Here is a 22,302-nt window from a genome sequence, read left to right as displayed (position 1 = left end):
AGGCAGGGGCTGCACTACACAGGGAGGGAGCTGATCAGTTGCCCCCCCCCCCCATGAAGCCCAGCCATTGCCTGAGATGCTCCATGCCAGCCCAAGGCTTGCAGTTTGGGGGTCTCCTGCCCCCAAAATATGCCCATGTTGAGAAGTGAGTGGGCTTTGTCATTCCACTTTAAAAAGTGGGAGTGGTGGGGTTTGGGCCCCTGGATTATTTTTAGGGCTGTGTGTGTCATGGTCGCTGTTGGTTTGGTTGGTAACTTTAGCTACAATCTTATGAAGATATTTGCACTGTAATTTTCTCATAACTTAAAGACAGTCTCCACCTGCAATCTCACCCTGTGTGTGCTCCTAGGGATTCCCCAGTATGGGTCTCCAGCTCAGAGGGCAGCGTGTCTGGTGGGGAAAAGGAGAAGAGAGAGGAGATTTCAGATTTTCATATTTATAACACCAGAACTCTCATGTTTATAACGCTGAACTCAGAAAATGTTTTATGATGACAGCGAAACAGGTGGACACATACTCAGGTATTTAATATCTCATAACTTAAAAACAATCTCTAAAAAAAAAAAAAAATCTTACCCTCTGTGTGTGCTCCTAGGGATTCCCCACTTTGGGTCTCCAGTTCAGAGGGCAGCGTGTCTGGCGGGGGAAAGGAGAAAAGAGGAGATTTCAGGCTTTCATATTTATAACACCAGAACTCTCATGTTTATAATGCTGAACTCAGAGAACTGGGTTTTAATTATGACAGCAAAACAGACAGACCCACACTCAGATATTTAATATGTCATAACTTAAAGACCGTCTCCACCTGCAATCTCACTCTCTGTTTGTGCTCCTAGCGATTCCTCAGTTTGGGTCTCCAGTTCAGATGGCAGCATGTCTGGCGGGGAGAAGGAGAAAAGAAAGGAGATTTCAGGTTTTCGTAGTTATAACAGCGGAATTCTCATGTTTATAACTCTGAACTCAGAGAAACTGGGTTTTAATTATGACAGAGAAATCGACAGACACACACTCGGGTATTTAATATAAACTAATCTGAAACCTTCTATTTCTCTTTCATTCAGGCCTCTCTTAGCCATGGAACCAACATCTATGAAGCCCCACAACCATCCTAGGGCAGACAATCTGTAAGAGAGATTTACTTTTTCCCTCCTCGTCTCTTCCCACCCTTCAGACCCCAGTTGGTTTGTCTCATTCATTTGCTGCCTTTGTCATAACTTAGACCCCACCCCCTGTTATGCAAAGACTTTGGCATGAAAGTAACTTTACACTGCCCACCTCCCTCTATCCGTCCATCCCCTCCCTCTTCCACCCCCACCCCCACCAATCCCGCTCCATTTCCATCCCTCTCAGGAACATGCCCTGTGCCGAAGTTCCTGTGGAGGAGGGATTCCTCACCCCATGGAAGGGGCTTTCTCCTCTCCTACAGCCCCTTTGGCCCAGCCTAGCTGCCATACGGCACCAGAGCACAGGGATGGGATGGGTCCAGCTTTAACAAATGGCCTTTAATGTAGCATCGAGATTTTGGATAGCGACCTCCAAGGCCTGGTTCTCAGAGGGGTTGGGCACCCGCAGCTCCCATTGACTCTACCCGTGGCTGCAGAGGTTACACTGCTCTGGAGAACCTGCCCTGCAGTTCTGTAGCTGGAGCGAGAAATGCAGGTGCCCCAAGTTAGGCCAGTTTGCTAAATTGGGGCCTGTATGTTGTGACCTTTGGTAAATCCCAAATTCATGGAGTTCAGCGGGGAGCCCTGCAGCTCTCAGCTGCTGCTGGCAGCAGGCCCCCAGGAGTTCCTAGTCCCAGCGGACGCTGAGGGAACCCTGGAGCTCCCAACTGCTGTGGGGGACAGGGAAGGGGACCCTCCTTATTCTCCATTTTACAGGGATATTTTTAGGAAAAATCCCAGACAGGTCATGGGCTTCCATGAATTTTTGTGACCTGTCTGTGATTTTTACTAATAATATCTGAGACGAAATCTGAGTCTTCATAATTCAGTCAGAAAAGAGAACAATAACAGGCACATGGCCTGGACATCCAAAACCCCTCCAATTAGAAAGGCTGTGTATGTGTATTGGATGGGTTACATAATATACTAATATTCATAACTCTCAGAGGCGTTTGGAAAAGAACTCATACGTACATAATTTGGATAAGTATAACATGTCAGACACTGGAAGGAGTTGTCAGAGTTTCATAGGAGAAATTCAATGTGACCTGCCCGATATCAGAATTTCATATTCACATTTTCTCCCTCTCTGGGCAGATTACGTATATAGTGCGGGGACCATCATCCACAGTGTGAGCAATGCACTGTGGGTTCCGCTCAACACCTTCTGTCGCTAGGTGTTGTGGGAAGGCAGAGCGTGGGGCTGAGCTAGATGTCCCGGGATGCATTGTTCTGTCCCAGCACTCCATGGGCTTCTGGCTTCCTTTCATAGCATTTTTGCAATGGCCCTTCTTTGCTGTGCACCTCGGCATCTTCGGGAGAAGGGATGGATCCTGCACTGCTCCTCTACGCTCTGTTAACTGTCATGAAGACATCGCAGAAGGCAGTGCAGCTAATCGTGAAGTTCCTATCTGAAGAAGAGTCTCAGGCGCCCGACACTCTGCGTGATACGGATAGGAGCAAGCTTAGATTTTGCTTTTGGCAGTCACAGAGCAGCTGAGGAGGGTAGACCGTCGCTTTTTGGCTCAGGAAACAAGCACTGAATGGTGGGACTGGGATTGCATCATCATGCAGGTGTGGGATGACAAGCAGGGGCTACAGAAATTTTGGATGCAGAAAGCCACCTTCGTGGAATTGTGCCCGGAACTGGCCCCAGACCCGCGGCACAAGGATATCAGAATGAGAACTGCCCTCTCGGTACGCGATCGCTGTGTGGAAGCTAGTGACTCCAGATTGCTACCAGTCGGTCACATATACATTTGGAGTGGGGAAGTCGACCGTTGGGGCTGTGTTAACGCAAGTGTGCCAGGCAATAAATGGCATCCTGCTACGGAGGATTGTGACTCTGGGAAATGTGCGTGAAATATTGGATGGCTTTGCAGAAATGGGTTTCCCTAAGTGTGGAGGGGCGATACTTGGCACACACATTCCAATTTTGGCACCAGACCACTTGGCGACGGAGTACATCAGTAGGAAGGGGTACTTCTCCATGGTGTTGCAGATGCTTATGGATCTCCATGGGCATTTCACTGACATCAACACAGGCTGGTCTGGGAAGGAGCATGACGCATGCATCTTCGGGAACACCAGCCTGTACATGAAGCTGCAAGTGGGGACTTTCTTTCCAGATCACAAGATTACCGTGAGAGATGTTGAAATGCTTATCTGGAGGAGATGCTTGGCCAGTGTGCGTGAAGAGTTCCTGAAGGCCATAGCTGGCGAAGCATACACAGTACACAGAAGCAGGATTGTTAAATTCACAAGTAATATTGAAATATGTCAGCTAAATACACCTTTTGCAACATTGCAATCACTTTCACACTGACCTTAGCCAGGCCCAGACACGCAGAGAGAGACAGTCCCTGCCCCAGCTGAGATCAGGGCCCCGTTGTGTTGGGCGCTGCACAGACACACAGTGAGAGACAGTCCCTGCCCCAGCTGAGATCAGGGCCCGTTGTGCTGGGCGCTGCACAGACACACAGCGAGAGACATGCCCTGCCCCAGCTGAGATCAGGGCCCTGTTGTGCCGGGTACTGCACAGACACACAGTGAGAGACAGTCCCTGCCCCAGCTGAGATCAGGGCGCCCTTGTGCCGGGCGCTGCACAGACTCACAGGGAGAGACAGTCCCTGCCCCAGCTGAGATCAGAGCCCTGTTGTGCCAGGCGCTGCACAGACACACAGGGAGAGACAGTCCCTGTCCCAGCTGAGATCAGGGCCCTGTTGTGCCAGGCGCTGCACAGACACACAGGGAGAGACAGTCCCTGTCCCAGCTGAGATCAGGGCCCCATTGTCCTGCACAGACCCACAGGGAGAGACAGTCCCTGTGTCAAAGGGCTTACAATCTAAATAGGCCCAGGGTCAGGGGAAGGATTATGACACACAAGTGGAGCATGGCATGTTAATTGTGTAATATTTTTGAGAGGGTGGAGTTTACTAAGGAGGGCATGGAGAGGGGCCAGGAGGACAGGGCAGAAGAGCTATGAGGAGCAGGTGTGGAGTAAGGCTGAGGTGAAGCGACCCTGGGACAAAGCCCGGGATGGGGTTACAGCAAACAGCCAATCAACCAGGGCTGAGGAAAAGAAATCAACCAACCAAGCCCCGTTAGCTATTTCAGTCTCCCTTGTGAGCCCCCGATCAGTTTACTGCCCCTCTCTGAACTCCTTGACGTTTGGCCGTAACTATCCGCTGTTCAGAGGGGCTGAGCACACGGTCCAGGTGAGGTCTCCCCTGAGTCAGAGATTTGTGACAACCGAAGAGCATATTCCAGGTACGGTAGCTCTCAGCCAGGCTGATCTTCACCAGAAAGCAGGCTGCAGCCAAAGACCCCTGAAGGCGTTCTCATTTTCCAACTCCAGCCTTTATAACATTCATTTGATACATTCTCGTGCAGTCTAATGGCCTTTTAAAAAAGCTTCTGTTGTTTTTTAGATCAAACTAACTGGGAACTGTATTTAATTTATGTGGAGGGTGGAAGGATGTTTAAGAGTCCACAGAATTACGGTTACATTGATATGATTATTTTAAAGTAAGTCCTTCTGATCATGTTAAGATGTTTTGTATCACTTGATTAGTCTCATGGAAATCAGTGAGATTACTCACACGAGTAAAGCAACTGATGTGTCCACAGGATCAGGGCCCTCGAGATAAAAAACTTTTCTCCACTTTTACTCTCCAGTGGGATCTCTCTGCATTTGACAGCACTTTGTGTACAGTCTCTCTCACAATTTCTCTTACACACTTTGTCAGTTTCCTGTGTTTCTGCTGGTTTTTCACAGCGCAACTGGGCAGAAAAAAATAATCCTTTAAGATAGTAAAGAGTGACTATAAAACTATATATAGAAGGACATCTAAGGAGCAGACGCAGGAGCAGAAACTGCTGTAACCTGTTTTGAAACAGACTAGATTTCAAGCTGGCAGCAGGATTGAGCCCCACATAATCAAAAACCCCCCGTAATACCATACGGACAGAGAGCTGCTAAGGACAAGCATTCGAGATGTGCATCGTTCAGATTGCCTGATGCTCGCCCTAATAATCCTCTATTTTCAGTTGTTTATAACTTTACCTGTTTGTTACTAAAATCTCTGCCCCCGGGATTCGGGGTTTGGTTGGTTGGCGGGTTTTAAGTTTCAGCCAAACCAGGGCAGCCATGTTGAACAGCAAAGAACGCCAATGTTAACTATTTCCCCCCTCACTGTCTGGTTTGAAGAGCTCTCTCATCTCCGTGGTTTGGAACAGAAACTTGGAGATCTGACAGTGGGTAGCTCTGAGATCAGGCCTTTCACGTGCTCTGTGAAAATCCATCGCCACACAGCCACATTATAAGCCAGAGGGAGGGAGTCACCATTTGCATGTAGTTGGCATTGTCAGAATGGTGGAGACAGAGAACTATCATTGGCATGGTACCTAGGGGAATATCTGTCTGCCTACCCTCAATTTATTGCACCTTATCCCCTTTCGGTCGCCTCCTTTCCAAAGGCACAGTACAGGCAACCGATGCACACAAAAAATAACCCCAGGAGACAAGCGTAAACTTCACATTCCTCCATCTCTCTGGCAGGAGCCATGGAAGACACAAACTCTGTCGAGCATCTCCGGGGGCTCGTTCCTTGCTCTGTCTGCCTGGAGCGCTGTCGAGATCCAGTGATCAGACACTGCGGCCACAGCTTGTGCCAGGCCTGCATCAACCGGCCCCGGAGCGAAGTGACAGAGCAAATCACCTGCCCGTGGTGCAAAGAAGATTTTCAGGAGGGAAAATCCGGCTCTGACAACGAACCCTGGAAGGCGGAAGAAATAGACAAGTGGCTCCTGTTAGAGGAGCTGAGTTTGTGGCCAGAAAGGGTGTGTGAGAACCACAGCGAAGAGCTAAAACTCTACTGCGTAGAGGATCAAACCTTCATTTGCGTTGTCTGCAGGGATGCCCAGAATCATAGATCACACACAGTGATTCCCAGAGAGGAGGCTGATGCCAGCATAAACCAGGTAGGATATTGTGCTAATTGGGAAATTACGATGTGTGTTACAGCAGCTCCTGGGGACTCCAGCTGTGATCAGGACCCCATTGTGCCAGACACTGCACAGATCCACAGGGAGAGACAGTCCCTGCCCCAGCTGAGATCAGGGCCCCGTTGTGCCAGGCACTTCACAGACACCCAGTGAGAGACAGTCCCTGCCTTAGCTGAGATCAGGGCCCCGTTGTGACAGGCGCTGCACAGACACACAGGGAGAGACAGTCCCTGCGTTAGCTGAGATCAGGGCCCTGTTGTGACAGGAGCTGCACAGACACACAGCAAGAGACAATCATTGCCTTGAACAACTTGCGGTATAAATAGACAAGACAGACAACAGAAAGCTCATTATCCTCTGAGCACACTGACATTTTTTCAACAAAACCCTTTTTTAAAAAAAAGCCAGGGGAACGGGCCATTTTTCTAAATGAAAATTTGGGTTTTTTTTCCAAATGTACAATGAAATTGGTATCAAAAAGTTTAACTCCCCCACCCCACTCCAGTTTTACTGCTGCTCTTAGGAGTCTACGTAATACATTTGTAGAGTATGTACCATGGCACTCTCCAGTGGCTGGTCGACATAGTGGATAACAGCCTACTACCGCTGCCAATTAATGGGTTACACCTATATGATTATCACAAGCTGTACAGGTGACAACCTAAGTAAAGAGCTCAGAATTTGAGGGTAACAAAAATAAATTTTTAATAACAATAGCAAACACATGTGAACAATAAATCAGGCTACCTGAACGGTCGTTTTCACCATCCACTCAATGCCATGTCCCACTGTTGGAATCCCAAAAAACAAAGATGTCCAACATTTGGGGCGATACGCAATGGAGGTCACCCATTCGCAGGCCCTTTTCTGGTGTCAGCAATGTCTCGCCCCTACAGGGGATCTTTGCTTTCTCTTCTAGGGCATCAGGCGTCCCTTGGCTGGGTAAGTGGCTCCTGCTAACTGCTGCCCCTTGAACTTTGTTCTGCTGGGAAGGGGTCTGGGAAACAGGTTTGGTTCCTAAGCAAATCTCAAAGCCACGGTCCACTGACTTGGGCTCCCAGGACTCATGCTACAGGGGTAATAATAACAATGTAAACTTTCTGGCTTGGGCTGGAGCCCAGGCTCTGAATCCTGGTGAGGGTTGGTTTGGTCTTTGCAGTGTAGACGTACCCCAGTGTCCCTCTAGCCCCCTGAGCACAGTTTTTGCTCTTTTCCAAACCCTCCACTTTGGCTGCCTTGTCATGCTGAAAGGTGTTAAGTGGCTACCGTCAAGTAAGCCTTTCATCCAAAGACAATCCCACATGTGGTTAAAGCCGGTGGGTGGCCAAACACTTTCAGACTCAATGGAAGGAGCAACTAAGCCCCTCTTATGTAGAAGTGAGAGCTACAAACCATGGAGGGACTGCCCAAGGCTCATGGCAGGGAAAATCTAAGCTGCGTGGGCCGAGGGGTATCCCTGGCTGCAAATGCAGGGACGAGGATGTCAGTAGCAGGTTGTGTGTGTTAGAGGCAAAAAGCCAGAGGAAACTATTGTGAGTGTGAAAGGAAACAGAGAGACAGGGCTTTCTGGGCACAGAACTCTCTGGAAGGGAAGACGTGGTGAATTTGAGCAAGGAACTTGCCGGCTGTCGTTTGTTTTTCCCATGTTCAAAGGAACAGGACTTTGTGGGCATTTGTTGTGAATAAACAAGATGACACTGAGAACAGACCCAACTGATATAATTGATTTCTCCTGTTAATGGAAATAACCCAGCAAGGCCCTGAATACTGGAGAACCACTCAGGCCAAAAGGGTTAACCATATCTTCCTGGGACTGAACACAGAATCCCAGAAATGTTGAAATATTTTTTTTGAGTCAATTTAACATGAATCTGCACCTTCCTATGCATCTCCCCTCATGGGAGTTGTAGTTTGGGTGTCTCATCCCCTCATTTTTCCCTCTGGGCTAGGCTCCCTGGCTGGACTACATCTCCCATGATGCATCCATGGTAACGTGACTCCTGTGATGCACCACACAACGAGAAGACCCTGGTGCACCATGGGACATGTAGTCCAGCCAGAGAGCCCGTCCCAGAGAGGTGAATAGGAGCATGAAGCATCCAAACTTCAACTCCCCAGAGGCACCGCGACAGCTCAGGCAGACACCGATTAACGTTGAACCGACCCAAGACAAAATGTCCCATTTTCGTTTTCCCAAAGGAAAATTGAGACCAAAAATTGGCAATTTTGAAATGTTCCTGCAGGAAATTTTGATTTTTCTGGAAACTGCATTTTGCATCAGAAATTCAATTTGATGAGAAGTTCCTGACCAGCTGTTGTAGAGATGGATTAGCCACTGCTGGATCTGGCATTTAGTACAGAGAGGGAGGCTGATCCAACGATTAATTCACTAGCTAAGCACTTGGCAGCCTTAGATTCAAAGCCCTGCTCATCACAGACATCCTGGCTGGCCTGAGACTCTCTGTGCCTCAGTTTCCCCCTCTGATAAAGGTCCTCTGTGGTGGGTCAGTGCGATAGCCAGCTGGCCTAGTGGTCAGGCCAAGGCCCTCCTACTCCACTGGATCCTAACCCAAGACGCTATAGGGGTATTGCAATGTCCAGGTAACACATTGGTCTGCTCCCCTCTGGGTGGGTTCCTACCAGGTCGTGGTTCCTGCATGTGGTCACAGTATCAACTCAGTCTGCTGAAGGGACACCGATGTCCCATTCCTGTGTATTCCAAAGCCAGACGGGACTATTGGGATCATCTAGTCTGACCTTCTGGATAACACAGGCCAGAGAACGTCACTGAATTAATTCCTAGAGCAGATCTGTTAGAAAAATATCCCATCTTGATGTAAAACGTGTCAGTGTCGGAGAATCCACCGTGACCTTTGGGAAGTTGTACCCATGGTTAATTACCCTCACTGGTAAAAACAGAGATCTTATTTCCAGTCTGAATTTGTCTAGCTTCTATTTCTAGCAAGTGGGTCATGTTGTAACTTTCCCTGCTAGACTGAAGGGTCCTTAAAGTATTTGTTCCCCATCTAGGTACTTATAGCCCGGGATCAAGTCACCCTGAACCTTCTCTTTGTAACACTAAATAAATTGGGCTTCTTGAGTCTATCACTGCAAGGCAGATTTTCTAATTCTTTAATCCAGTGGTGCCCAAACTTTTCCTCTTGTGCCCCCACCTTACCACTAATGGAATGTGTCCGCCCCTCCCCACCCCTAAGCCAGGAGCTCTGTGCCCAGAAAGCCCTATCTCTCTGCTTCCCCTGGCTTTCAGCCTCCAAGACACACATGCTGCAACCAGCCTCCTAGCCCCTGCATCTGCAAACCCTCGGTCCGCACAGCTTAGCTCCGCTGATGTGAGGGATTTTGACTCTCAAATCCGGGTCCACAGTCAGTCCTCAGACTGCAGCCACCATCTGGCAGCTTGCTGGTATCAGCAGGGGATATGGGCGGGCAGACCCTACTTCACCAGACGCCCTATCCACATAGCTCCTGATTAGAGGAGATGTCTGGCCTCTCTGATTGGCTCAGACTTACTATTTAAGCCAGATGGAGGCACAGGAAGTTGTCTGAGTGGCTAGGTGAATCTGTAGTTGGCTGCTACGTTGGACTCTGCCTTGTTCCAGATCCGTGTTTCTGTGCCCCACTCCTGGCTACTGACTCTGACTCTGACCCTAACTCCTGCTCTGACCCCCAGGCCTGACCATATATGTCCCAGTACACAACAGTCATGTGCCTTGGGCGGTCCCTCTATTGTTTGTAACTCTCCCTCTTGCATAAAGAGACTTAATTGCTCCCTCTGAGCTTAAAAGAGGGGGCTTGGCCACCCATTGGTTCTAATGAGGCCTGTGATTGACTTTGGATGAAAGAATCATTTTATAGCACCCAATAGCAAATAACTCAGTAAGTCACCACTTGCTTTTCCCCCATTCTCCATCCCTTACCCATGCTGTGCAGCGAGAGAACATTCAGGTGTCTTCAATGTAATATTGTGTTTTTGTAGCCGGAAGACGTTTCCAAAATCAAAGCCAACTTCTACCTTCAGCGGAGACATAAACAGGGTGGAGCTGGCGAAGCAGGCTGAGGATGGTGACCCAGTTGGACTCCAAGGTAAAGGAAAACAATCGTATGAGGGTGAGTTCATCTTAAATACGCATAAATTGAACCAGAGGAATGGAGAAAGGGAGCGTCGCCCATTTGAAACCCCACTTCCAGGAATAATAATACTTAGCATTTTTCATTGGTAGGTCTCAAAAGAGATTGGTATTATTGTCCTATTTTGCATAGGGGGAAACTGAGGTACAGAGGGGTGAAATGAACACAGGTCTGCTGCATTCCAGGCCAGTGTGCGATCCACTGCCTTGCTGCCTCCCCCCAAAAACCTCCAGCGTCTGTCTACACGATGTACGAAGCCTGGGCTCTGACTCTGAGTAGCTCTGTCCCCAAGGAATTTTAAATGGCTTTCCCTCCTCCCCACTGCAGACAATCCATCTTTCTCCAAGATCCAGACATTCATGGCGTGGATGGTCCTACTCATTTTCCTGATTGCGATCGGAGGATTGAGCGCCACCATATTTGTTTTCACACGTGAGTGAAAAGGGTCCAGGCTGGCTCCATCTCCGCGACTCGGTTACACATTCTGTCCTCCCAGTTCCCTTTCCCGTGCAAGGCCAGATCCTGCCCCCCCTTTGAGCTACTTCAGGAGCATAAATAGGATGGAAACTGACATCTCCCCAGCTAGGAATACCCCTTCTGTAGGGGAAATCACTACTAGCATAGACAACCCTGGCATAGGGAATGTCATGACATATGAAGTCACGATCTATGTTAAACAAGAGGGGCTTAGTAAAAGAAAACTGATGCAAGCTATAACCCCAAAAAAGCAAACTTGTACACAGCTCGCTCCCCAACTTGGCCTCTCTTGTTGACCAGGGACTAGGAGGACCAGATAGCAAGTGTGAAAAATCAGGACAAGGGATGAGGGCTAATAAGCACTTATATAAGACAAAACCCTGAATATCAGGACTCTCCCAGTAAAATCGGGACATCTGGTCATTCTACCAGAGACCTGGATCCTGTCTACAACTCTGTACAGATCACAGAGCCTTCTAGTGGTTGAATGAGACACTGCATGTCAAGATCCCATTACAGGGAACACGTGGAGGCCAGGCTGGAACTCCAGCTGGACTTCATCTCCCATAAGGCTAAGGGTTGCCATGATGCAGACCCTTCACTAAGAGGGGAGACCATGGTGCATCATGGGAGATGGCATCTGACCAAGGAGCCTCGCCTACAGAAGAGAATGGAGACATCAGACACCAAGACTACAGCTCCCATGATGCACTGCATTGAGATTTCCAAGTCTTTGGTTTTCAGACAAACACTTGCCATTTTTTTTCTGTAAAATCAAAATTTTCCACATTTTTTATTCTCATCTAAATTTTTAGCAGGGGGAAAAAAACATTTTCCCACCAGCTCTAAGTAGCTGGATTGATTGTAATTGTCCCACTCTGCTCGGCACTGGTGAGGCCTCAGCTGATGCACGGTGTCCCGTTCCGGGTGCTGCACTGTCGGAAAGATATGGACAGATTGGAGAGAGTCCACAGGGGAGCAAGAAAAACGATCAGAGGTCTAGAACCTCTGACCTTTGGTGAAAGGTTAAAAAAACTGGGTATGTTCAGTCTTGAGAAAAGAAGACTGGGGGGGGGAGCGATAACAGTCTCCAACTATGTTAAGGGCTGTTCTAAAGAGCACGTTGATCAGTTGTTCTCCACGTGCCCTCAGGGTAGTTAAGCTCTGGAACAGGCTTACAAAGGAGGTTGTGGATCCCCACCCATCTTGGAGGTGATTAAGACCTGGTTGGACAAACACCTGTCAGGGAACGTCTAGGTTTACATGGCCCTGCCCCAGGAGACTTGATGACCTGTCATTGTTCCTTCCAGCCCAACGCGTCTACAACTACAGCTGTGTCGACCCTGGAGCTGATGTGAAATGTACTGACGGTTCCCGTAGCACCAGTACAACACCCCCCACCCCCCGTGATGGTGGAAGCACTAACTTGTTGTTATCCTTGTGCATTACCAGGAGCTGCCATCAAACCTGACACAGCTGCTCTGAGAGCGTCTGCTGCCCCATGCTGTGATGAAGGCTGGATCGCCTCCCAAGGAAAGTGCTACTATTTTTCTGAAGAGGAAGGGAACTGGAAATCCGGCCAGAATTACTGCTCTTCACACGCTGCCTCTCTGGCTGCAAACAGTAGCTTAGAGGCTCTGGTAAGACAGAGCCGTCGAGTCCTTGTAACGGCAATAGACCAGGTTGCCCACAGCAGGAGGTGTTGGCATTAGACTGGGAAAACATAAGGCCATCCAAACTCTGCCCACAAAACAAGCCCCACCCACTCATGACACCAAGTGTCCCTGGTGGGGCAGTGGTGACCAACCCTGTTCAAAAAATCACATCACCCCTGCCCCCCTCAAAAAAAAATCATGGGCTTAAAAATCACGGCATTTTGAAAGTCACGCTAAACTTGGGGATTCTTTTGTGCACTCAGGTCCCGTTTTGAAGCTTTCTTCTGCAAACACAGAGCTGGGAACGTTATAAATGTTTAATCGAAGGCTGAGATTCTTATGTATTCCCGTGACTCAGGACCTGTGGCTTCAGGACTAAACACTGAGTCTACCGACAAAATCATAAGAGATGGCAACCCCAGTTAGGATTAAATATCAATGTGTTGTCATTAGGGTTCTGATTTAACACCCAGTGGAGATGGGCAGGACATGTTCCATCCCGCTGAGTGAGTGGCCCAGGCTCTCTGCAGACTCAGGCAGCGCCGCTGCATAAGTGACACAGGGCAGTTCTTTCTCTCAGCGATTGCTTCAGGCTCTCTGCAAACTCAGGCAGATGTGGCTGTGTCACTTACACTCAGTTCTTGTTTTGAACCATAAGGGGTGGAGCGTCTTCATTCTCTTAATTCATTAGTTCTATTATAGTAGGCCTAGAGGTCACGGTCAGGGATCAGGGCCGCATTGATATATGGAATCACTGTCTATCTTAAGCAGGAAGGTGTTATTAAAAGAAAACAGATGCAAACTATAGCCTGGGTTTACTTGGCCCTGCCGCAGGAAACTTGATGACCTCAAGTAGGCAGGAGGCTTCTCTACACAGCTCACTCTCCAACTTTGCCTCTCTTGTTGACCAGGGACCCGCATCCTCTTTGTGACTCTATGCAGATCATAGAGGCTGAATGAGACTCTTGTACAGACATGTAACAAATCCATTCCCCAAAGAGTTTGTAATCTGCGGTTTGACAACACAAAATAGCAGGCCCTGTATGCAGGCTCAGTGACCCACATCCAGGCACTGGACTGCAATCTACAGCTGGCATCTGCAATACAGCTTAGGTAGCTCAGCCCAGATGGGAGCTGGGGGGAGATACAGCTAGTGCGGGTTGGTTTCACCACGTGGCCCCAAAGTTAGGGCAATGACCTGATGTCTAAGAGACCTAGGTTCAATTCCTAGTTCATCCACAGACCTTTGTGATGACCCAGAGAGTATTTTGGTGTCAGGTGACCAGCTGTCCCATTTTTAAAGAGACAGTCCCGTATTTAAGCCCTCCTGCAGGTGTCCCTTTTTCTAAATGGGGCAAATTCTCCCATATTTTCTGTCTCCCCACTGCCCCCCCAGCCCGTCAGTACTGGTGGGTCCTGCTGCTGGCTGGATCGGTGCTCAGCAGCTGCCTGCCCACCAGTGTTGAGGTCCAGTGGCTGACAATGGAGGTGGGTGTGCCAGGGCGAAGATGCAGCGCTCGGGGCCAGATGCTCCCCCTATTGCTCCATCAGAACAGCCAACGCTGCGTGCTGGCTCTCAGCCAGCAGGGCCCTGCCCTGCATCCCATTTCCGGCTCAGTCAACTTGATGTGAGTTTGAATGTTTGTCCTGCACAGTTCTGATTGACAGCCGCTGAACTCACTTCAATCCCAGCAATGTTACCAGGTGCCCTGTATTCAGCACAGGGAAATATGGTCCCCCTGAATAGCAGAACCTGGAAACAGGGCTCTGGCTATTCATTTACCTTAATGGTCTAGTCCCCTGCCTTCACAGCAGGACGAAGTATCATCCCTGACAGATTTTTTCCCCCAGATCCCTAAGTGGCCCCCTCAAGGATTGAACTCACAACCCTGGGTTTAGCAGGCCAATGCTCAAACCACTGAGCTATCCTGCTCCCCCCCTTTCATTTTTATTTTGCACTGAAAAGAACAAGTGATTTGCTTTTGCCTTTCCAAGGGGGCATCTTTGCATGCTCCACACAGTAGCTCTGAAGTGGTTGTAATATATATTAAAAGTTCTGGTATTTTTAAAGAATATTATAAGGATACAACAAAATGTCACACAACTGTCGTCTTAAGTGAAACATGCACTTTGTCTCTTTTCAAGCTGTGCAAGCATGAAGGCAGCCAGTGGTGGGGTTGTGTCCTGTTATCTGGCCTCGGTCCGAAGGCTGTTCAATAAGGGGCCGCTGGTATTTTTCCACATTTCTATTTTGGACTCACCTGACTCACATTTCCCCTTACAAGCAGCTATCAACACAGCCAGGCAGGGAGGGCAGAGAGTGCCAGGCAGGGAGGGTTGGCTCGGTTGGTCACCGCACCCCACCCACCCTGTGTGAGAGAGGGGTATGGGAGAGTGTGTGTGTCACCCCTCCCCGTGTGAACCTTAGAGATAAGAAGGCAAATAAAAATAATCCAGCTACACAGTATTTCTTTTTTAACAGGGGCTCAGTCAACTTGAAGTTAATTTGAACGTTTGTCCTGCACCGTTCGGATTGATTGCCCTTGAACTCGCCTGAATACCAGTAATTTTACCAGGTGTCCTGTATTCAGCACAGGGAAATAGGTCACCCTGTTTAGTCCCCAGCTCCCATTGAGTGACCTGGTGGCCTCCATTAGCACCTTCCAACATAACAGCATGTTACACCCCATGGCCACATAGGGGCCAGAAACAGACAGTGAAGGAATGGGTGGGGGAGAGGGACACGTATGATGTGTGATTTCCCTTTGCATTATTCAGAATACCGCAATGCACCATAAAGGCCCCTCTGATCACTGGGTTGGACTCCGGAGGGAACCAGGCCAGCCCTGGAGATGGGTGGATGGCGCTGCATTCAACCACCTGTGAGTCTCTTTCTCTCTGACTGCACATGGGGGGGCAGGATTGAGGGGATCCACACCAGGATATAGGGCAACTATGTCCAGGGACCCACCCACCACTTGGGAGCCTTAGGGAAGCCCCGTTCCCAGAGAGGCAGCAGCTGCCTTTTTCCCCCTCCGGAAGTGGCAGCAGAGGCCTGTCTACTCCCAGAGAGGTATTGGTGGAAGCGGTGGGATCTGTCAAAACCTCACCCAACATCTGGGCCTACTGCTCTCCTCTTTCCTTCCCCGCAGCACCGCCTGCTGGGGTGGGGTTAGCATAGGCTGTACCTACTAGCAGGGATCCAACACACTGTCTGTCATCTGTGTATAGGTCACACGATAAGTCATGGCTGGGAGTTTACAGCAGCAGCCAGGATCAGCCTGGGCCAAGGCTGATGTCATTACAGAAGCATTACACAAGAGCTATGCCTGTATCTGTGTGCGTTTTGGAGCTGGCTGGGATTTTCCCAATGCAGTGTTTTTCCATCATGCAATGCCCATGCCTCGAATGGGAAACCCTTAGCAAAACCGTGTGGGTTTCAACAAAATTTCATTTGGAAAGAAAAATGGAATAAAAAATGTTTTGACCCATTTGGAACGGAATGGTTGGATTTCCCATTTCAAAATGCTGCCTCCACTCCATTTTTTAATTGTATGTAAAACAAGTTTTTTAAAAGTCAAAATCAGAACGAAATGTTTCAATTGTCCCGAAATAACGACAACAAAAACTCTGCCTTGATTTTCAGGACATTTCCTTTTGTTTTCTTCCATTTTGGAAGAGAAAAAAAATTAAAACTCAGCTATTTTCCTGCAAATTGAAAAATCCACTTCCCAGCCCACTATAGTGTGTATGGAGGTGGCTCGTGTAAAGCGCGCCATCCAGTGGCAGTTAAGCATATGTAATATTTTCCACCTACGCCAAGTTTACTCGAGTCGCTCAATGCTCCCCTCTACTGATTGGAGCATATTGGAATGATGGATCTTCTCCAGCCTGTAAGCTAACAGAGGTTGGTCTTTTAGCTCAGCCAGTAGAGGTGCCTGCACATAGACCCAGAACTCTCAGATTCCGTCCCTGCTTCTGTCAAGCACACACAGGTGTGGTCTGATATTCACAGTTTTGTAGGACCAATAAAGTTATTGTTGTCATGCACCACAAACAGCTTCCAGATGGCACAGCTCTTAACATGGTGCCAGGAGTGGGAGGGCTTTGATTTTTTGGGGTCACTAGCCAGAAACACTTCTGCAAGGGCGGTGGGCTGCATTGGTGAACTCAGAGCCTATATTAGGTGTATCAGCCTGCACAGAACGTGGAGGGAGGAGCACAGGTTGCAGCAGGGAAGAGTCTGGAGGAAGCACCAGTCAGTCGGTCTGTGTGCACATGGCTGGAATGTTAGCTGCAGTCACAGCACCTCTGTCAATTGTTCTCTTAACAAAGAGCCAGTTTAGTTTAAGAACATGGACAGTGTCACTAGCCCAGCACAAACCCCCAGCGTAGGAGACCCGCACCGGCGTAATACAGGGCTTGTCCTAGTATTGAATGTCTTCGCTGCAGAGTTAACTTGGGTCGCAGCACGTGGATTAGACTAGCAGCCCTACCTGAATGATTGGGTTAGCCGGTGCAGCGCTCCCCTCCCCAGTGTGTGTCACTCTGACTTCTGAGGACGTATCCCAAGGGTCTTTGTGCTTCAGTAAGACAAGCCACTCTGATTCTTTCCCAATGAATTGTGGGAGAACGTGGCTGTCCTTTCTGGGCACATGGTGAGAGAATTGTGGGAAGGCCTTGGAGGATGATCAGCACTTGAGGGGTATCACTTGTGTCCACACCGCAAAGTGGACAGGTTACCAGCTCAGGGGAGAGCAGCCAGACCTGCTAGCCCAGGTCGAAAGCACCATGAAACTCAGCCCAGAGGATTGTAGGGGCACGGAGGGGGGTCAGGAATATATACCTTGGGGGAATGGCTGCGTGTAGCTACATCAGTGCAAAGATCCCCCCTGCACTGTTAAAACGTGTCCCTTATACCTCACCTGTCTGGGCTTTGACTTCCAGCCAGCTGATCTCGGTGCCTTTTTCCGCTAGCTTCACCGGGACCTTTGGGATTAATCCTCTTCCTCTGCACTGCAGCTTTGAGATCAGAGGAGCCGGACTCTGCGCTTACCTGGATAACGGCGTTGTGAACAGCACAGGCTGCGACACTGAGAGGAAATGGGCCTGCAGCAAGCTGGACGGAGAGACCGGGGGGAAGCAGAGGGCCCCAAAGTGTTAAGAGCAGCCAAACTGCAGGCTTAGGCTGCAGCATGACTGTAATAAGACCCCCGTGGCGGGAACCAGGTTGGACCTCTCTGGATGACACCAGAGCAGAACTTGGCAGTTTGTCTCTAACTAACATTATTCTCTAAATGTCACCGTCACAGACTGGGAGGACAGACAGATCCATAGTCATCTAGAAGCCCAGTGCTAACGTCCGGCAATTCTGAAGGATCTGATTTTTAAAACAAGTGATCTATTTAACCAAGCCACAGAAATCATAAGAACACAAGAACGGCCATCCTGGGTCAGACCAAAGGTCCATCTAGCACAGTATCCTGTCTTCCAACCATGGCCAATGCCAGGTGCCCCAGAGGGAATGAACAGAACAGGGAATCATCGAGTGATCCATCCCCTGTCACCCATTCCCAAATTCTGGCAGACAGAGGCTAGGGACACCATCCCTGCCCATCCTGGCTAATAGCCATTGATGGACCTGTACTCCATGAATTTATCTAGTTCCTTTTTTAAACCCTGTTATAGTCTTGGCCTTCACAACATCCTCTGGCAAAGAGTTCCACAGGTTAACTGTGCGTTGTGTGAAGAAAAACTTCCTTTTATTTGTTTGAAACCTGCTGCCTATTAGTTTCATCTGTTGACCCCTAGTTCTTGTGTGATGAGAAGGGGTAAACAACTTGTCCTTCTTTACTTTCTCCACACCAGCCATGATTTTATAGACCTCTATCATATCCCCCCTCAGTCGTCTTTTTGCCAAGTTGAAAACTCCCAGCCTTATTAATCTCTCCTCATACCTTTTTGCCTCTCACTGCTTCTTTTACTTTGTTGTTTAGCCACGGTGGCACTTTTTTGATTCTCTTACTATGTTTTTTTAATTTGGGATAAACCTTTAGTTGAGCCTCTGTTACGGTGTCTTTTAAAAGTTTCCCTGCAGGGATTTCACTTTTGGTGTTGTACCTTTCAATTTCTGTTCAGCTAACGTCCTCATTTTTGTGTAGTTCCCCTTTCTGAAATTAAATGCTACAGTGTTGGGCCGCTGTGGAGTTTTCCCCACCACTATTACCAGGTGGTCCAGCTATACCAGTGGTCTCCAACCTTTTTACGCCCAAGATCACTTTTTGAATTTAAGGGCAACTCAGGATCTCCACCGCCCCTTCCCCGAGTCCCACCCCTTCCCAACTCCCCCCACTCCATCTCCCCACCCCATTGCTCGCTCTCCGCCACCCTCACTCACTTTCATTGGGATGGGGTAGAGGGTTGGGGTTCAGGAGAGGGTGCAGGCTCTGGGCTGGGGCCGAAGGGTTTGCAGTGTGGAAGGGGACGCTGGGCTGAGCCTGGGGCAGGGGATTGGGGTGCAGGAGGGGGTGGGGGTGCAAGCTCTGGGAGGGAGTTTGGGTGCAGGAGGGGGCTCCGAGCTGGGGCACAGTGTTGTGGTGCAGGGTGCTGAATCTGGGAGGAGGCTCAGGACTGGGGTTTACAAATCCTTTAATCGTTCTCGTGGCTCTTCTCTGACCCCTCTCCGATTTATCAACATCCTTCCTGAACTGTGGGCACCGGAACGGGACACAGGATTCCAGCAGCGGTCGCAGCAGAGCCAAATCCAGAGGTAAAATAACGTCTTGGCTCCTACTCGAGAAACCCCTGGTTATATGTGCCAGGGTCGCATTAGCCCTTTTGCCGTCAGCACCTCACTCGGGGCTCGTGTTCAGCCGATTGTCTCCCATGACCCCCAAAACTTTGTCAGAGTCACTGCATCCATCCCTAGCCATATGCACCCATCTATCCCCATATCCATCCCTCCCTCCATCCATCCTCCCTCATCTCTACATGTATCCCGCCATCCCCACCCACATCCCTCCCTCCATCCCTCCATCCCCCCCCACATCCCTCCATCCATCCCTCCATCCTCACCCACATCCCTCCCTCCATCCCGCCATCCCTACCCATATCCCTCCCTCCATCCCCAACCACATCCCTCCCTCCCTCCATCCCTCCATCCCCACCCACATCCCTCCCTCCTTTCATCCCTCCATCCCCCCCACATCCTTCCATACCCACCCACATCCCGCCCTCCATCCCCACCCACATCCCTCCCTCCCTCCCTCCATCCCTCCATCCCCACCCCATCATTCCTCCAGCATCAGTGTCAGCGCTGGGTGTCACTGAGTCATGCCCAGGGCTCGACTTGGGTGAAAAGGGCTGGAGGGTCCCAGGGGCACATGACAAGGCCCCCAGTCCCCCCAGTCCACCACCCTCAGGACCAGCCTGCAGGGCTGGGGGTTGGGGGGTGGAGCAGCCGGGTACGGCCGGGTGGGGTTACAGCGAGTGTTGCTGGCCGGCACTGTCGGACCAGCCTGCTCAGCCACTGGGCTGGGCAATTGTCCAGGGCTGGAGATTGTTAAATGAAGAAAATAGGAGTTTGGGCAAAATCGGGGGGGGGGGCGGGGGGTAGACATATTGGTGGGGGTCGGGTCCCATACACATATGCACATACAGCGTGAACCTATTTCCTACCACCAGAGGGCAGTGCTAACACACACACACACACACACACACACACACACACACACACACACACACACAGCCCAGGTCTCTATTCCCATCACCAGAGGGCAGTGCTAACACACACACAGACACACACACACACACACAGAGCCCAAGTCTCTAGTCCCACCACCAGAGGGCAGTGCTAACACACACACACACACACACACACACACACACACACACACACAGCCCAGGTCTCTATTCCCATCACCAGAGGGGCAGTGCTAACACACACACAGACACACACACACACACAGAGCCCAAGTCTCTAGTCCCACCACCAGAGGGCTGTGCTAACACACACACACACACACACACACACACACACACACACAGAGCCCAAGTCTCTAGTCCCACCACCAGAGAGCAGTGCTAACACACACACACACACACACACACAGCCCAAGTCTCTAGTCCCACCACCAGAGAGCAGTGCTAACACACACACACACACGCACACACACACACACACACCAGGTCTCTATTCCCACCAGCAGGGGGCGGCGATGCTCTCTCACGTCACAGCAGGGCTGCAGAACTGGGCCTGGGGTTATTTTCTCACTAGCATGTGACCCCCTGCTCCCCATGGGCCCAGACTCAGGCTGAGTGTTACAGTCTATCTGGGCCTGTCCCACCAGCCAGGGGCCAGCGTGCGTCTGTGGGGGGAATCCAGCGCAGCGGGTTTGAACCTGGGCGAGCTCCTTTCCCATATGCCTCCCTTTCAAAGGGATCCAGGATTGTCCTTCCCCCATTCATCCTCAGGTGCTGCTGTGAGCTAGGACCTGCTGCCCCTCCCCAGAGCTGGCTGCATCTCAGTGCCGGGCGAGTCATCCCCATGTGGTGTCGCTGTGTGGCTTTTCCCCAGCCGCCCCTCCCCAGAGCTGGCTGCATCTCAGAACCAGGCGAGCCATCCCCATGCAGTGTCGCTGTGTGGCTTTTCCCCAGCCGCCCCTCCCCAGAGCTGGCTGCATCTCAGAACCAGGCGAGCCATCCCCATGCAGTGTCGCTGTGTGGCTTTTCCCCAGCCGCCCCTCCCCAGAGCTGGCTGCATCTCAGAACCAGGCGAGCCATCCCCATGCAGTGTCGCTGTGTGGCTTTTCCCCAGCCGCCCCTCCCCAGAGCTGGCTGCATCTCAGAACCAGGCGAGCCATCCCCATGCAGTGTCGCTGTGTGGCTTTTCCCCAGCCGCCCCTCCCCAGAGCTGGCTGCATCTCAGAACCAGGCGAGCCATCCCCATGCAGTGTCGCTGTGTGGCTTTTCCCCAGCCGCCCCTCCCCAGAGCTGGCTGCATCTCAGAACCAGGCGAGCCATCCCCATGCAGTGTCGCTGTGTGGCTTTTCCCCAGCCGCCCCTCCCCAGAGCTGGCTGCATCTCAGAACCAGGCGAGCCATCCCCATGCAGTGTCGCTGTGTGGCTTTTCCCCAGCCGCCCCTCCCAAGAGCTGGCTGCATTATCACAGCCAGTGCTTTGCGATCTATTGGTCTGTTCACACCCTTGGGTGCCCCTTTCGCCTGGCACAATCCCACAAACGCCTGCGTCATGGGGCACGTCAGGGACACTCAGCCCCGAACAGTTCTGGAACAGTCAGCTACCTGGGCCACGTCCGGTTAATATTAGCCTAGGGCTGCACCCTCACCCCCACCCTCCTATGTGAACGGGGTCCTCAGGACGCAGGGGCTGTTAATGAGTGACCGGGCCCCATTCCCCCTGCAGAGCAATGAGCTGTAATTAACAGGCTGGACAGGACAGGGAGTGACTGGGCAGCAAAGAATGGGAGGGGAGCAGGTTAGATCTAGTGTCAGCCTGTGTGAGACACACACACACACACACACACACACACACACACACACACACACACACACACACACGAGTCCCTCCCCGCTGACCCAGCCAGTCCCCAAACCCTGGGCCCAGATGGGAGCCAGCGCCCCCTAGAGGGGAAAGGCCCCGTGTCCGTTCCCCAGCCCCACACCCGTGTCTAACACGCTGGAGAGAAGTTAGAAGTTGAAGCATGGAAGTGCCCCCCCGCACCCCCGCCTGAGTCCTTGGCCTGCAAACGAGTCCATCCCCCGGGGCCTGCAGGGAAAGGACGGGATGGCGACACCGGCTCGCTCATCCGTGCGCTGCATGACCGTCCGTGC

The 22,302-nt window shown here is 50.7% G+C and overlaps 1 protein-coding gene across 3 annotated transcripts; it reads left to right on the top strand.

Annotated features, from left to right (window-relative positions):
* The first annotated feature begins 398 nt into the window (after positions 1-398).
* On the top strand, positions 399-18,694 carry LOC127033264 (C-type lectin domain family 2 member D-related protein-like). Of its 3 annotated transcripts, XM_050921110.1 has the most exons (9): positions 399-521; positions 1,062-1,124; positions 5,725-6,146; positions 7,090-7,112; positions 10,168-10,274; positions 10,647-10,751; positions 12,249-12,436; positions 15,230-15,333; positions 17,474-18,694. In XM_050921110.1, the coding sequence occupies exons 3-9, from the start codon at positions 5,730-5,732 to the stop codon at positions 17,613-17,615; spliced, it is 1,086 nt and encodes a 361-aa protein (XP_050777067.1). In that variant the 5' UTR covers positions 399-521; positions 1,062-1,124; positions 5,725-5,729; the 3' UTR covers positions 17,616-18,694. The 3 variants fall into 3 exon arrangements, with proteins under 3 accessions (XP_050777067.1, XP_050777065.1, XP_050777066.1); XM_050921108.1 differs by lacking the exons at positions 399-521; positions 1,062-1,124 and adding an exon at positions 3,322-3,427; XM_050921109.1 differs by lacking the exons at positions 399-521; positions 1,062-1,124 and adding an exon at positions 4,363-4,433.
* The last annotated feature ends 3,608 nt before the right edge of the window (positions 18,695-22,302 follow it).

This window comes from Gopherus flavomarginatus, chromosome 12, assembly GCF_025201925.1.
Source record: "Gopherus flavomarginatus isolate rGopFla2 chromosome 12, rGopFla2.mat.asm, whole genome shotgun sequence".
NCBI classification, from domain to species: domain Eukaryota; kingdom Metazoa; phylum Chordata; order Testudines; family Testudinidae; genus Gopherus; species Gopherus flavomarginatus.
Note: the sequence above shows the minus strand (reverse complement) of the source record. Positions and strands in the feature narration are given on the sequence as shown.

Bases quoted from the DNA above. Each gene is read 5' to 3' on its own strand.
- LOC127033264 (XM_050921108.1), top strand. From the start codon at position 3,322: ATGCTTATCTGGAGGAGATGCTTGGCCAGTGTGCGTGAAGAGTTCCTG. The intron at 3,428-5,724 runs GTAATATTGAAA...TCTCTCTGGCAG, and splicing joins CAGGATTGTTAAATTCACAA to GAGCCATGGAAGACACAAAC. The intron at 10,752-12,248 runs GTGAGTGAAAAG...GTGCATTACCAG, and splicing joins CACCATATTTGTTTTCACAC to GAGCTGCCATCAAACCTGAC.